This window comes from Loxodonta africana, chromosome 25 (genome assembly GCF_030014295.1).
Source record: "Loxodonta africana isolate mLoxAfr1 chromosome 25, mLoxAfr1.hap2, whole genome shotgun sequence".
Classification (NCBI taxonomy): domain Eukaryota; kingdom Metazoa; phylum Chordata; class Mammalia; order Proboscidea; family Elephantidae; genus Loxodonta; species Loxodonta africana.
In genome coordinates, this window is record NC_087366.1 from 23455276 (window position 1) to 23470266 (window position 14991).

Here is a 14991-nt window from a genome sequence, read left to right on the forward strand (position 1 = left end):
ACAGCTTTGATGGATATATGATTCTTGGCAGGTAACTTGTTTCCTTCAATTTTTTAAATATGTCATCCCATTGCCTTCTTACCTGCATGGTTTCTGCCGAGTAGTCTGAGCTTATTCTTACTGGATTTCCTTTGTAGGTGACTTTTCGTTTATCCCTCGCTGCTCTTATAATTCTCTCTTTATCTTTGGTTTTGGCAAGCTTGATTATAATATGTCTTGGTGACTTTCTTTTCAGATCTACCTTATGTGGAGTTTAATGAGCATCTTGGATAGATATCTTCTCATCTTTCACAATATCAGGGAAGTTTCTGCCAACAAATCTTCAGTAATTTTCTCTGTATTTTCTGTCATCCCTCCCTGTTCTGGTGCTCCAATCACTTGTAGGTTATTTTTCTTGATAGAGTCCCACATGATTCTTAAGATTTCTTCATTTTTTAAAATTCTTTTATCTGATTTTTCTTCAAATATATTAGTGCCAAGTGATTTATCTCTGAGTTCAGAAATTCTAGCTTCTACTTGCTCAATTCTGCTCCTCTGACTTTCTATTGAGTTGTCTAATTCTGTCATTGTATTGTTAATCTTCTGAATTTCTGATTGCTGTCTCCCTATGGATTTTTCCAGCTTATTAAACTTTTCATTATGTTCCTGAATAATCTTTCTAATTTCTTCAGTTGCTTTATCTGTGTGTTCCGTGGCTTGTTCTGCATATTGCCTCATTTCCTTCCTGATGTCTTGAAGGGTTGTGTATATTAAACTTTTGTATTCTGCATCTGGTAATTCCAGGAATGCACTTTCATCTAGAAGCTCCCTGGATTCTTTGAGAGCTTGTTGAGGTGATCATGGTCTGTTTCTTTATGTGACTTGATATTGACTGTTATCTCCGAGCCATCTATCAGTTATTGTATTAGTTTATGCTTGCTTACTGTGTCATAGTTGGTTGCTTTGTTTTGTTTTGGTAAACCCCTATGGGTTACTTGAGAGAGCTAGCTCGATTATTTTCACCTTTGGAGCTCTGGTGTCCTGTCCCCAGCTGGCTAGAGCTGCTATCAGGTATATCAGTCTAGGAGTCTATTCAGTTTTCTTATGTGAATTCAGCTCAGGTTTCCAGGTAGCTGATATCAAGTGTGTGGTACAGGCTCTGTCCTACACTCTTAGAGGGGCAGGGGTTACTGGCGTATGTACCAGTATCTGATTGCAGCAGGGGGTCACTCTTTGAACAAGGCAGGGGCTGAGAACTGACCCCCACGTGTCTCTGAGGAAAACACGTCTCTGTTCCATAGAGCATGCTGGTAGGTGGGTTCTGCAGAGGGACCATGGGCACCCAAAGTTTTTGGTTGTAAGGACTGGGAGGTATTAGTCATCTTTGGACCCCTGCCGTGGGTGGCTGGGTGACCTGAGTGGAGCTACCAGTCCTTAGGTCCCTGATGTGGGTAGGTGAGGACCTTGTTTAATATGCAAAGCAATGTCAAACATCAAACATCCACCTCTCCACCACACAGCTGAAATGGCTGGAGTTTGCCAACAAGGGCCTATTCTCCCGAAATAGGCCCACACAGGTCCATGCAGAAGGGAAAGGTGCTCAAGGTCCACGGACGGTTTATGCCTGGACAGGAGCCACTTCTGTCCTGAGCTCCCCCAGTTAATGGAGCTAGCAAATTATCTTTTCCCCCCAGTTGCAATTTTTTTCCTTCCCCTAGGCCGGAAGGATGGCTCTAGGTGCTCACCAGGGTCTATCTCAGGCCCAGGGATTCAGCTGCTGAAGCCGGCTTGGGGGTGGCGGGGGGCGTGCCGTAGGCTGTGTGGCTGGCTGCTTCTCCGTGAGGAAACTGTGGCTGAACGCTAGTACCAGCCTGCCGTAGCCACCGCCGCTGCCGCTCCAGGAATGGTGCCTGAGAGCTCCCCGCGATTCAGGTCCGGTAACTCCTCTCCACTTCTGAACGGCCTCTTCCTCCCCCTGCCTCTCAGTTCGTTGTCTAAGCTTGCCTTTGATGCTCAGGGCCCAGCTTGTCATAAAATGTGACAGGTCTTTGTTGTAAAGAGGGCTCTCCGGAAGCATCTGTCTATTCCAACTGCCAACCTTTTGATTACCAGTCATAGCTCTTTACCAATATGCCAGCACGGTTTCCCCCTCAGTAAACCCTATCAACTCTAATTGATGTGTTAATCAAATTTTTCTTTTTGACAATTCTGGTTTCAGATGTGGAATTCAGAGAGACCTCCAACAGACTTCGTGGCTGGTGAGTAGCAGGCGCTGGTACCCAGAGGACCCCTTATATCCACTGATGCCTCACCAAGCCCAGAATCCGAGGGGCAAGTCTTCTGGATCTGAGTTCCCCTCCCTTGTGTTTTGAGCTCTCCAGTTTATCGAAGCCACTCAGGCTAGGCCCAACTCAGGCTTAGAGCCCAGCCATCACCTCAGTGCGTCTTTTTGTTCTATTTCGGGTAAGGTACATGAATCACCGTGCCTTCAGACAGCCACATGACAGAGACCTCAGTTTATATGGTGTTGTCTTAGGGATTCTAAGCATGGGCTCCCCCCTGCTGTAAATCTCCTTCTCCTCCCTCTCCTAAAATCCTGCTTCTCACATTTCTTTTTCACTCTAAAACTGCATTTTGTAGTTTCTTGGAAGTGGGCTGACTATACCAAGAATGACTTGACTTTATAGTGGCCACTTTGGGAAGCTGGGTTCCCATTTGCTTTGTCTTTTTCATTCTGGAGTTGCATACTGTAGTTTCTTGAAAGCAGATTGACTATACCAAGAATGACTTGAACTTGTAGTGGCTACTTTGGGGAACTGGGTTCCCATTTGCTTTCTTTTTTTCATCTTTGTTTGCTGTCTTTTGTGTTACTGTTTTCCATTTTTAAATAATTTTATTGTACCAGTTAATATGGATACAGACAGTTCCTCAAGGAACTTACAACCTTGCAAATTTTATACACAGAATAATTACGCTATAATAATGCAGTGTTATAATAGGAGTATATAAAGGTAATATTTAAATAATTGTATATTATAAAAATTTGAATTCTATCATATAAAAAAATTGAGCATATGATTCCATGGGGATAAATCCCCAGTGGTGTAACTGAGTAATTGCCAAAGAAGGGGTTAATGTACCAGCACAATAAGACACCAACAGTGCTGGAGTGTTCTTCCTTACTTCATTCAATGAATATCTACTGAGTCCCACTATGTGACAGGCACTTTGCTACCCTTTTCCTTCTTCGTTTTAGTTGCCTCCCAAGTCAAGGAATTTCTCCCAAGCCTGAGAATCCCCTAGTTTAATATATTTATTCCCCTGTTCTTGGTGTCTGAATGCTTACAACATTCTAATACAACTGCAATATAATATAACGCTTCATCAATAGTACTCCCATACAACACAATAGTCTCTGCCTTTCAAATTCCTCATTAAGGCAATATTAAAAAAATTAAATCAGCTTTATCAATTAACTAAAACCAAACCCACTGCTGTTGAGCTGATTCTGACTCATAGCTTTATCAATTAGGTAATATCAAATATTTGCATATTAAGTTTATTTTTAATAAGTGATTCTTGTGCGGACTTAGATTACAATTAATAAACTTGGAAGTGGAAGTAACTGTAGAAAACTAAGACATCCTTTGGAAATTATTATTTCAAGTTTAAAAGTCCATAGATGCAGTTCTTCAGCAATGCAGGACAATTAAATTTGTTCCAGTAATAAAAGACCATTAGTATTGGGCATCTTCTGCTTCCTCCTAGTAGCATGTTTCTGCCATCCTGTCAGTCAGTCAGGGGCACCCACATAAATACTTAAAAGGGTCACATCCCATATTAATGCTGTCGAGGAAAAAAATATCAGTATACTGAACAAAGAGTAAAGACAATAACTAGAACTCAAAAACTTTTGATCATCCTCAAAACTCCAGTGAGAGGTGGGAACACACAATATTGAAAAATCATTTGAGTAATTATTTTATAAACTCTTATTTTGCCCTCCTAACCTCCCTAATCTCCTAACCTCCCTGGGTTTTTTGTTTTTTTTTTTTAACCTCCCTCTTCAATTTTGTCCTTGAAAACCTTCAGCCAAGCAAGCATATAACCTCAAAAACCTCTACAAGTACATACATGACGCTGAAGTTCAATGTTACTGTTGTCAATTTCGTTGTCTATCTTCAAAAGCCACTGTTGAATCATTTTAAATATATTTGCTTGGAGCGCTCTGAAGGAAAAATCAAGTAAAATAAAGATAAGTGACTTACTTAGAGTATAAAAGCAACTACCGGCTAAAAGAAAAGGGTTTATTTGGCTTGGACTAGTAATCTTAGGGCAATTATTTGAGAATTGAGGGCAAGGTGACTCAAAGTCCTGAATTATCTGGTACAATAGGTTACTCACAGATACAACCTTCCTAATCCCAAGTAAGTATCAACTGGCAATGATGCCTTTCAGTCAATGTACATCTCACCTTCAATATTAGCTCTCTCTCTACTGTAAAAACTTACACCCTTTGCACTCACTTCTAGAACACTGGAATCTATTCATACTGAGAAGAGGGAATTTTAAGCTTCTCTCAAGAGATTGACTTCTGGCATGACAACCTGAGGTGCTCCAGGGACCTGATCCCCAGTGAAACTGGTGAAAATTATTATTATTTTTTTTTCTAAACCAACCATTTAAAGCCTCTGGAAATAGTCCTAAGGGCAAACAGCAAAGGAAAAACATTTATTCAAAAAAAAATCTATGAAGATTCAAAAAAACAGGTGAGAGGTTATGGTAGTTGAACCAAGACTGCTCCCTCCATGGCCCTTCACAGTACAATGACTTGGAAACTTCATTTCAAACTGCTGCAGTCAAGAACACAGAGGTGTCTCTTCCCCCCACCTCCCAGTCAAAGGGCTTTCTTTTCAGGAGGAACAGGTTGTCAGTGTTCCTCATCCTGTCCCCAGCCACCTATTGTTGAGGTTAAGTCCCGGGAGAGTGCAGTTGAGAGGTTGGGGCTCCCTTCTTCCACCCAGTCCCTATTCATGGAGTGGAAACTCTATCTTAAGCACAGCACACTGAGAATACTGAGGACTTGATAGCTCTTCCCCTGACTTAGGAGGCAGTGGTTCCATGCCAGGAGAGGCAAGCTGAGAGGACCTTAGGCTGCTGTCCTGTCCTTTGACCAAGCTCTCAGCTCTTAGAGTAGTGGTGTCACTCAGAGAGACACCCCTACTTGACACTGTCCCCACTCCCAGCTCCAGAGCCCTGTCTCAGAGGTTTTGCCTGGAGAAAGACCAAACCAAACAAAACCATTGCCGTCAAGTCAATTCTGACTCATAGCAATCCTACAGGACAGAGTAGAACTGCCCCATAGGGTTTCCAAGGCTGTAATCTTTCAGAAGCAGCTGCCGCATCTTTCTCCCGCAGAGTAGCTAGTGGGTTCGAACCACCGGCCTTTTGGTTAGCAGCAGAGCCCTTAACTACTGCACCACCAAGCTTCTTCTGGGGAGAGAAACAGGCCATAAAACAGATAGCTCCCAATCTCTTCCTGAAGAAACTGACTTCACTTCCAGTTGAGTGTGGGGAAGTTCAAACCTAAGAGTGCTCTCAAGAAGAGTGAAGGTTGTTGTGAAGACAACTGGGAGGAGATTTAAGATATAGCCTAAAACGTAGGACAGCTAGTTTTCAGGAGGTAACCAGGGAATTTAACAGCTGGGTCTTTAAGGATAGGGGCTATGGTATTTTCAACAAATGGTGCTAGGACCACAGGATAGCCACGCACAAAAGAGTAAAGTTGGACCCCTTCCTCAACCAATGTACAAAAATTAACTCACAATGGATCAAAGATCTAAGTGTAAGGACTAAAACTATGAAACTCTTAGAAAAAAGACAGAGGAGTAAATCTTTATGGCCTTGAATTTGGCAAAGGATTCTTAGATATGACACCAAAAGTATGAGCAACAAAAAAATAGATAAATTGGAATTCATCAAAATTAAAAACTTTTGTGCTTTAAAGGACACCATCAAAAAAGTGAAAAGACAACCCACAGAATGACAGAAAATATTTGTAAACCGTATATCTGATAATGAACTTGTATCCCAGGCAGTGGTGGTTCAGCGGTAGAATTCTTGCCTGCTATGTGATTTTTACATGTGAGAGGCCCAGCCAATGCACCTCAGGTGCAGCCACCACTCATCTGTTGGTGGAGTGTTGTGCATTGCTATGATGCTGAACAGGTTTCAGGAGAACTTCCAGATTAAGACTAGGAAGAAAGGCCTGGTGATCTACTTGCAAAAATCAGCAAACGAAAACCCTATGGATCACAATGAAAACTCTATGGTCTGATTCTGTTGTGCATGGGGTTCACACGAGTCACAAACAGCACAATAGCAGCAAACAACAACATCTAGAATGTATAAAGAACTCTTACAGTTCAGTAATAAAAAGACAACACAATTAAAAAAATGGCAGAAAATCTAAATAGACATTTCTCCAAGGCAGATATAGAAAAGGTCAATTAGCACATGAAAAGATCCTTGACATCATTAGTCTTCAGGGAAATGTAAATCGAAACTACAGTGACATACCACTCTACACTCAATAAGATGGCTAGAATAATTGTTGTTGGGTGCCATCGAGTCTGTTCCAACTCATAGCGACCCTGTGTACAACTGAACGAAACACTGCCTCGTCCTGCGCTATCTTCACAATCCTTGCTATGCTTGAGCCCACTGTTGTTGCCACCCTGCCAATTCATCTCATTGAGGGGCTTCCTCTCTTTCACTGACCCTTTACTTTACCAAACATGACGTACTTCTCCAGGGCCTATCTCTCCTGATAAGATGTCCAAAGTACATGAGACGAAATCTCACCATCCTCACTTCTAAAGAGCATTCTGGCTGTACTTCCAAGGCAGATTTGTTCAATCTTCTGGCAGTCTATGGTATATTCAATATTCTTCACCAACACCACAACTCAGAGGCATCAGTTCTTCTTTGGTCTTTCTTTTCATTGTCCAGCTTCCACATGCATATGAACCAATTGAAAATACCATGGCTTAGGTCAGGTGCACTTTAGTCCTCAAAGTGACCTCTTTGCTTTTTAACACTTTAAAGAGATCTTCTGCAGCAGCAGGTTTGCCCAATGCAATACATCATTTGATTTCTTGACTGCTGCTTCCACGGGCGTTGATTGTGGATCCAAGTAAAATGAAATCCTTGACAACTTCAATCTTTTCTCCATTTATCATGATGTTGCTTATTGGACTAGTTGTGAGAGTTTTTGTTTTATGTTGAGGTGTAATCCATACTGAAGAAGTCTGATCTTCCTCAGTAAGTGCTTCAAGTTCTCTTTGCTTTCAGCAAGCAAGGTTGTGTCATCTGCACATCACAGGTTGTTAACAGTCTTCCTCCAATCCTGATGCCATGTTCTTCTTCATATCATTCGGTTTCTCAGAGTATTTGCTCAGCATAGAGAATGAATAAGAATGGTGGAAGGATACAACCCTGACACGTACCTTTCCTGATTTTAAAACATGCAGTATCCCCTTATTCAAAGAACAACTGCCTCTTGGTCTATATACAGGTTCTGCACGAGCACAATGAAGTGTTCTGGAATTTCCATTCTTCACAATGTCATACATAATTTGTTATGATCCACACAGTCAAATGCCTTTGCATAGTCAATGAAACACAAGTAAACAACTTTCTGGTATTTTCTGCTTTCAGCCAAGATCCATCTGACATCAGCAATGATATCCCTTGTTTCACGTCCTCTTCTGAATCCAGCTTGAATTTCTGGCAGGTTCCTGTTGATGTACTGCTACACATACTTTTGAATTCTCTTCACCAAGATTTTACTTGCGTGTGATAATAAAGTCAGATAATAACAAGTGTTGGTGAGGATGTGAGGAAATCAAAACCCTAAAACATTGCTGGTGGAAATATAAAATGGTGCAACCACTTTGGAAAATAGTGTGGCAGTTCCTCAAACAATTAAACATAGAGTCCATATGACTCAACAATTCTACTTCAATGTATACACCCAGGAGAAATGAAAACATACGTCCATATAAAAACTTGTACACAAATGTTTATAGCAACATTATTCATAATCACCAAAGGATGGAAACAACCCTGTTATGGACTGAACTGTGTCCCCCCAAAATATGTGTTGAATTCCTGGCCCGTGTACCTGTGTATGTGATCTTGTTTGGAAATAGGATTTTTCCTTTGTTGTATTAATGAAGGCATACCAGTAGAGGGTGGTGAATCCTAAACCTAATGACTTCTGAGTTATAAAAAGACCAGAATAAACACAGAGACACACAGATGCCATGTGAGGATTGTCAACAAGCAAGGGAACGTCCAGGAACCAGGGAACACCCATGGCTACTGACAAGGAAGTAATCGACATGGCTGCAACCCTGATTTGGACTTTTAGTCCCAGAACTGTAACAAAATAAATTTCTGTTCCTTAAAGGCACCTACTTCTGGCATTTACATTAAAGCAGCACTAGGTAACTAAGACAAACCCAAGAGTCCATCAACAAAAAGTGGTATGTCTTATAATGGAATATTATTCAGCCATAAAAAGGAATGAAATACTGATACATGCTATAATACAAATTAACCTTGAGAGGATCATGCTAAAATGAAAGAACCCAGTCACACACACACACACACACACAAAATCACATATTATATGACTCCTTTAATATAAAACATCCAGAGCAGGGAAATCTACAAAGACAGAAAGTACATTAGTGGTTGCTTAAGGCTGGGTAGGAGATGGAAGGATCAGGGAGTGATAGCTTAGAGGACTCAGGTCTTCTTTTTAAGGTGATGCAAATGTTCTAAAGTTGACTATGGTGATAGCTGCACATATCTGCGAATATACTAAAAATCATTAAATTATATGCTTTAAATAGATGAATTATATCTTTTTTTAAATTGTGGTACAAATATATATAACAAAACATTTGCCAATTCAACAATTTTTACATGTATAATTCAGTGACATTGATAACATTTTTCATGGTGTGCAACCATTGTCAATACCTTTTTCCAAATTATTTCAGGACCATTAACAAAACCTCTGTTCCCCTAAACATCAACTCCCCTTTCCTCCTCTCTTCCACCCCTGCTAACAACTAATAAGTTTAGGTTTCTATACATTTGCCTATTTCATATAAGTGCGATCACATAGTGTTTGTCATTTTGTGACTGACGTATTTATTCTGCATAATGTTTTTAAGGTTCACGCATGTTGTGGCATGTATCAGGACTTCATTTCTCTCTATGGCTGAGTAGTATCCCATTGCATGTATGCACCACATTTTGTTTATCCATTCATCTATTGATGGATATTTGGGTTGTTTCTACCCTTGGCTATTGGGGATAGGGCTGCAGTGAATGCCGGTGCATAGGTTATAAATTATATCTTAATAAAACTGTTTAAAATATGTTCTCAAAAGGAAAGAGAGTTATGGGAAGGGGTTTATACTTACGAGCCAGAATCCACGTCCGCTTGCTGTGGTACAGTACCAATAATGCTTAACAGTGTATCCAACTGAGATGCCATGTCATCAACTTTTTTGTCAAATCCTTCCAATTCTTCAAGAGGAATTTCAGAAAACCCCAGGAGGTTTTCCAATTTGAAAGTCCAGAAGTCAAGAGAACTGATCACATTTGGAAGAATTTTAGAGATACCTACAAAAGTGAGAAGAGCATTAATTTTTAGAAGTATTCCTAAGTCTAGGACTTCAATACTAAACTATAAATTCCTTATAGGCAAGGGCATATCTTTTCATTTTTGTATTATCGTAGAGCTTGTCTAGCTGAGAGCCTTGCAAACAGTAGTTCCTAAATAAATGTTTATTGAATAAATACTGTGTAATTGTGTGTTTCTGACTAATGGGCCACTTTTTGGACAACAGGTTATGTTCCAAGTTTCTTATCTTCTTAACAGAGAACCAAATGTATTAACTCCAGAAACTATCATCGACTACCTATTTCTTTAAAAGGCATTAACTCAGAATCATGCTGTTAAGCAGGGGCAGATTATCCAATAGGTGAGGTAAGCATGGTGATTACCTTGCTTACCTGATCATCTGTAGTGAACAATTTCACATTTTTTCACCACATCAAAGATTCTCCTTCCAGGTATGGCTGGCATTTGTGTGTCTCCCAATCCCATAGCACCTTTCTACAGACTCAAAGCCTCTCATCAAGTTTACAGTCCCTGACGGGGGCGAATAGCCCAGTAAGCAAGGTAAGCATGGGCTTACTTGAGCCTACTTACTACTCTGTAGTGAACAATTTCACTACAGATGATCTGGTAAACACCATGCTTACCTTGCCTATTGGGTAATACACCCCTGATGTTAAAAAGACAATGACGATAAACAGCTTCTTCATGATTGTTGTTGTTGGGTGCTGTCAAGTTGATTCCAACTCATAGCAACCCCACGTGACAGAGTACGACTGCCCCATAGGGTTTTCTTAGCTGTAATCTTTATGGGAACAGGTCTTTCTTCTGTGGAGCCGTTGGGTTGGTTCAAACCACCAATCTTTCAGCTAACAGCAGAGTGCTTACCCGTTACGCTACCAGGGCTCCTTTTTCATGATTATGAGGTAGTTAATAACAGAGATGAGAATATACAGTGGTTTTTTAGTTCATTTTTTAGAATATTTATCAGGTTTTCATGAAGTTTATGGCTTTCAATCTGATTAAGGCTCAAATTCGAATCCTAATCTTTGACAATTTCACTAAGAGACCATGACAAAACATCCTCTTTGTCTTATCTCATTAGCAAAATAAAAAGTGAAAATGCTCCCATCTTAGAGATATACAAAGATATGTAAATTATTAAAAAGGAAACTTTTTCTTGTCCTTGTTGATAACATTTCAGTGCCTTCATCAATAAACATTGGTCTTTTAGGAGTAGTCAAAATACTTGTTAATTTCAGCATTATTTATCATTTTGACATCCTCATTTTTTTAAAACCATTTTTTCTCTGCCCACTATAGCCTCTCAAGGGTGAGCATTGCTGATTTATCTAAAATTGTAATATTATCGATACAAATCATAAAGGTGTGTCTTCCCATCTAGAGTCAATATAGTCACTATAATATCATAATCAAAAACCTAAAACCTTTCCAGAATTTGAGGGCAAAATTTTACAAAGGAAATGCATTGAGGATGAGATGCCTCAAAAATGTGATCAAGATGATTATAATGTCACATATTAAGAAAATGAGGGTGAATTCCAAGTCTTATCAATGAAACAAAAACATAAAAAATGTAAGATAGACAATGCTTTAATTAGTTGGGCAATATGGTAAAGTAATAGGTGGTCTGCATGAATCTGGATCAAGGAAAGACAAAACAGTAAGGTTTTGTCACCATTTATTTGTAGACAGCGAAAAAGAGGAAGACTCTCAGTGAGATGGACTGACACGGTGGCTGCAACAATGGGGTCAAGTATAACAACAACTGTGAGGATGGCACAGGACTGGGCAGTGTTTCATTCTGTTATACACAGGGTTGCTATGAGTCAGAGCCAACTTCACAGCACCTAACAACAACAAAGAGAAGAAGGAGCGATACTGAGTCAACCTAAATAATTGCAATCTTTATTTCTTGAGTAGAAAAGGATGAATGAGACTATCATAGGTTGACAATATAATCTCTTAATATTAACTAATTCCCTTTATTTTTTCATTATTCCTGCCAAGCAATCCAGTTACATTTCCTGAGAAGATGTTCCTAACCAGAAGTAGTAGAAAGCTTCGACATACTGAAACAACTATTCTGGACTATCAATATAAATAAGTAACTTTATATTTTGGTTTATAGCCCAGCCTTTTATAAATTTAGTTAATATGAATAAATCCCCTAGAGAAGGAATAGGAAGTAGGTTTTACATTGAACAACCATGTCACTCAATGCATCAGGGTTGCCTGGAACACTCCAGTGGGAAGGATTCTTAAGTAATATATGACAGAGTGAGTAAAAGTGCTTTGATAGATTTTTTAAATGTCTTCCATGGTTTGGGAGGATATATTTTCAACATTTCTCATGGCAAACTGGGGATAGATGATCCCTCTATTGGGGGATAAAACTGAAGTCCAGAATCTGCTAAAGAGTAGAGGTCCTGGTAAACATACCAGGCTTTCACTTGGGACCCATGAATCCCTGAAAGGCTACATCTTAGAAGTAAGGGTAAAACAAAAATAGACCAGGCCTCACAAAGCCTGAAGCCATACTTAATTTTAGCTCAGTTAAAAATATCTGTCAACTTGGCTAGGTCCTGATTCCCAGTATTGTATAATTGTCTACCATTTTGTCATCTGATGTGATTTCCCTGTGTGTTGTAAATCCTATTACTGTGATGTTAATAAGATGGATTAGCAGCGGTTATATTGATGAGATCTACAAGATTAGATAATGTCTTAAACCAATCTCTTTTGAGATATAAAAGAGAGAAGCAAGCAGAGAGACAGGGGACCTCATACCACCAAGAAAGCAGTGATGGGAGCAAAACACATCCTTTGGACTTGGAGTTTCCGCAAGAGAAGCTCCTAGTCCAGGAGAAAGATTAACAAGAAGGACCTTCCTTCAGAGCTGACAGAGAGAGAAAGGCTTCCCCTGAAGCTGATGCCCTAAATTTGGACTTCTAACCTACTAGACTATGAGAAAATAAATTTTTCTTTGTTAAAGCCATCCACTTGTGGCATTTCTGTTATAGCAGCACTAGATAACCAAGACAGTCTGTTTGGATTAAGATGATCTGCCCCTAAATGACCTGCCAGAAGAAAAAGTAAAAATTCTTGCAAAATATAGCATCATCACCCCAGTGGTACAGTGGTTAAGAACTCAGCTGCTAACCAAAAGGACAGCAGTTTGAATCTACCAGCTGCTCCATGGAAATCCTATGAGGCAGTTCTACTCTTTCCTATAGGGTTGCTATGAGTTAGAATCAACTCCATGACAACAAGTCTGGTTTTGGTTTTACAGCATCATCCAGAACCTCAAATTATCTTTAGAAATTTCCACCAAAAAAAAAAAGAAAAGCCAAACCCAGTGCTGTCGAGTCTATTCAGACTCATAGCGACCCTACAGGACAGAGTAGAACTGCCCCATAGAGTTTCCAAGGAGCACTTGGCAGATCTGAACTGCTGACCTCTTGGTTAGCTGCTGTAGCACTTAACCACTACGCCACCAGGGTTTCCTCACATACCATTAAATCGAAAATAGTCAGGCATATTAAAAGAATTAACTCAAAACCAAGAGTAAATACAGATAATAAAAGAGACCCACAGGAGAAACTGACACTAGCCAATTTTCAGACATAGATTTCAAAATTAACTCTGATTAAAATATTAAAATTTTAAATCATGAGATGAAGAATTTCAGCACAGAACTAGAAATTCTAAAAGTTACATTATATTGTAGGACTGAAAAATTGAAATTAAGAATTTAGTGAATGTTAAACAGCAGATTAAACAAAAGTTACTACAGCCAAGTTATAATTATATACATAGATGAAACATCTCTTTTAAAAAAAGGAAAATAATTTTCAGACAAAAACTAAGAGAACTGCCAAGCAGCAGACCTACACTATAGGAAATGCTAAAGAGTTCTTCACAGAGAAGGAAAATTATCTCAGATAGACACAGACAAGAAGGACAGCAATATGAGAATCAAACGGTTTTATTTTTCACATTCACAAAAGGGAAAGACTGACTATTCTTTGGCCATTATTGCGAACAAATAACCACAAAATCAGTTCAAAACCCCACCCAGTCAATCAAGAATGGCTTCTCATCATGGTCCATGCTTCTGAAAATCAGCTCATGAACTCAATTATTAAAAATATAATAGAATAATGTTATCAGAACACAAGATATTGTTGACATTAAAAATCAAAAAGGCTCTCAGTGAGTTTTCCCCATAAGATCAGAAAATAACACAAGGATGCCTTTTCTCACCACTGCCATTCAATATTGTTCTGGAAGTGCTAGCCAGAGCAATTAGGCAAGAAAAAATAAGTAAATAAAAGGTATTCAAATTAGAAAGGAGGATGTAAAACTATCCCTATTTTCAGATGACATAATCTTATATACAGAAAAAAAAAATCCACAAGAAAGCTACTAGAGCTAACAAAATGAATTTAGCAAAGTGGCAACACACAAAATACAGGTCAACACACAAAAATCGGTTGCTTTTCTATACACCAGCAATGAGAAGTCTGAAAAAGAAATTAAGAAAAAAATTCCATTAACAATATCATCTAAAAGAATACCTAGGAATAAATTTAACCAGGGACATGAAAAACTTGTACACTGAAAACTATAAAACATTGCTGAAAGAAATTAAAGAAGACCTAAAGAAATGGAAAGACATTTCATGCTTATGGATTGGAAGATTTAATATTGTTAAGATGTCAATACAACTCAAGATATCTATAGATTCAATGCAAAACCTATCAAAATTCCAACAGCCTTCTTTGTAAAAATGAAAAAGTCAATCCTCAAATTTACATAGAATAGCAAAAGGCTCAGAATACCAAAAAAAAAAAAAACCTTCAGAAGAAAAAAATAGAAAATAGGAGGACTCCAGTTTCCAATTTCAAAGCATACTGGTCTGGTACTGGTATTGTCATTGTTAGTTGTCATCAAGTTTACTCTAACTCACGGTGACCTTATGCATAACAGAATAAAAATATTGCCTGGTCCTGTTCCATCTTCATGATTGTTGGCATATTTGAGTCCAGTGTTGTGGCTAGTGTGCTGATCCATCTCACTGAGGTTTCCCTTGTTTCCACTGGCCTTCTGCTTACCAAACATAATGCCCTTTTCTAGCAATTGGTCTTTTCTGATGCCATGCCTAAAGTAAGCGAGTTGGCATCTACTAGGAAAGGATCTCAATCAGTAGAATCAACCCCTCCATAGGTGCTACGTCCATCTAGTCCAATCGAGTCACAAACATGAGATACTTCTGCAATGTTGGCAAA

The 14991-nt window shown here is 39.1% G+C and overlaps 1 protein-coding gene across 1 annotated transcript in view; it reads right to left on the reverse strand.

The window, feature by feature from the left end:
• The window catches only part of AXDND1 (axonemal dynein light chain domain containing 1), a 190812-nt gene that overhangs the window by 71853 nt on the left and 103968 nt on the right, over positions 1-14991 (reverse strand). Inside the window, exons 16-17 of the mRNA XM_064276579.1 lie at positions 9480-9681; positions 4114-4207 (exon numbers count right to left, since the gene is read on the reverse strand). Of these exons, the coding sequence (XP_064132649.1) occupies positions 4114-4207; positions 9480-9681 (296 nt within the window). The remainder of the gene's footprint in view (positions 1-4113; positions 4208-9479; positions 9682-14991) is intronic.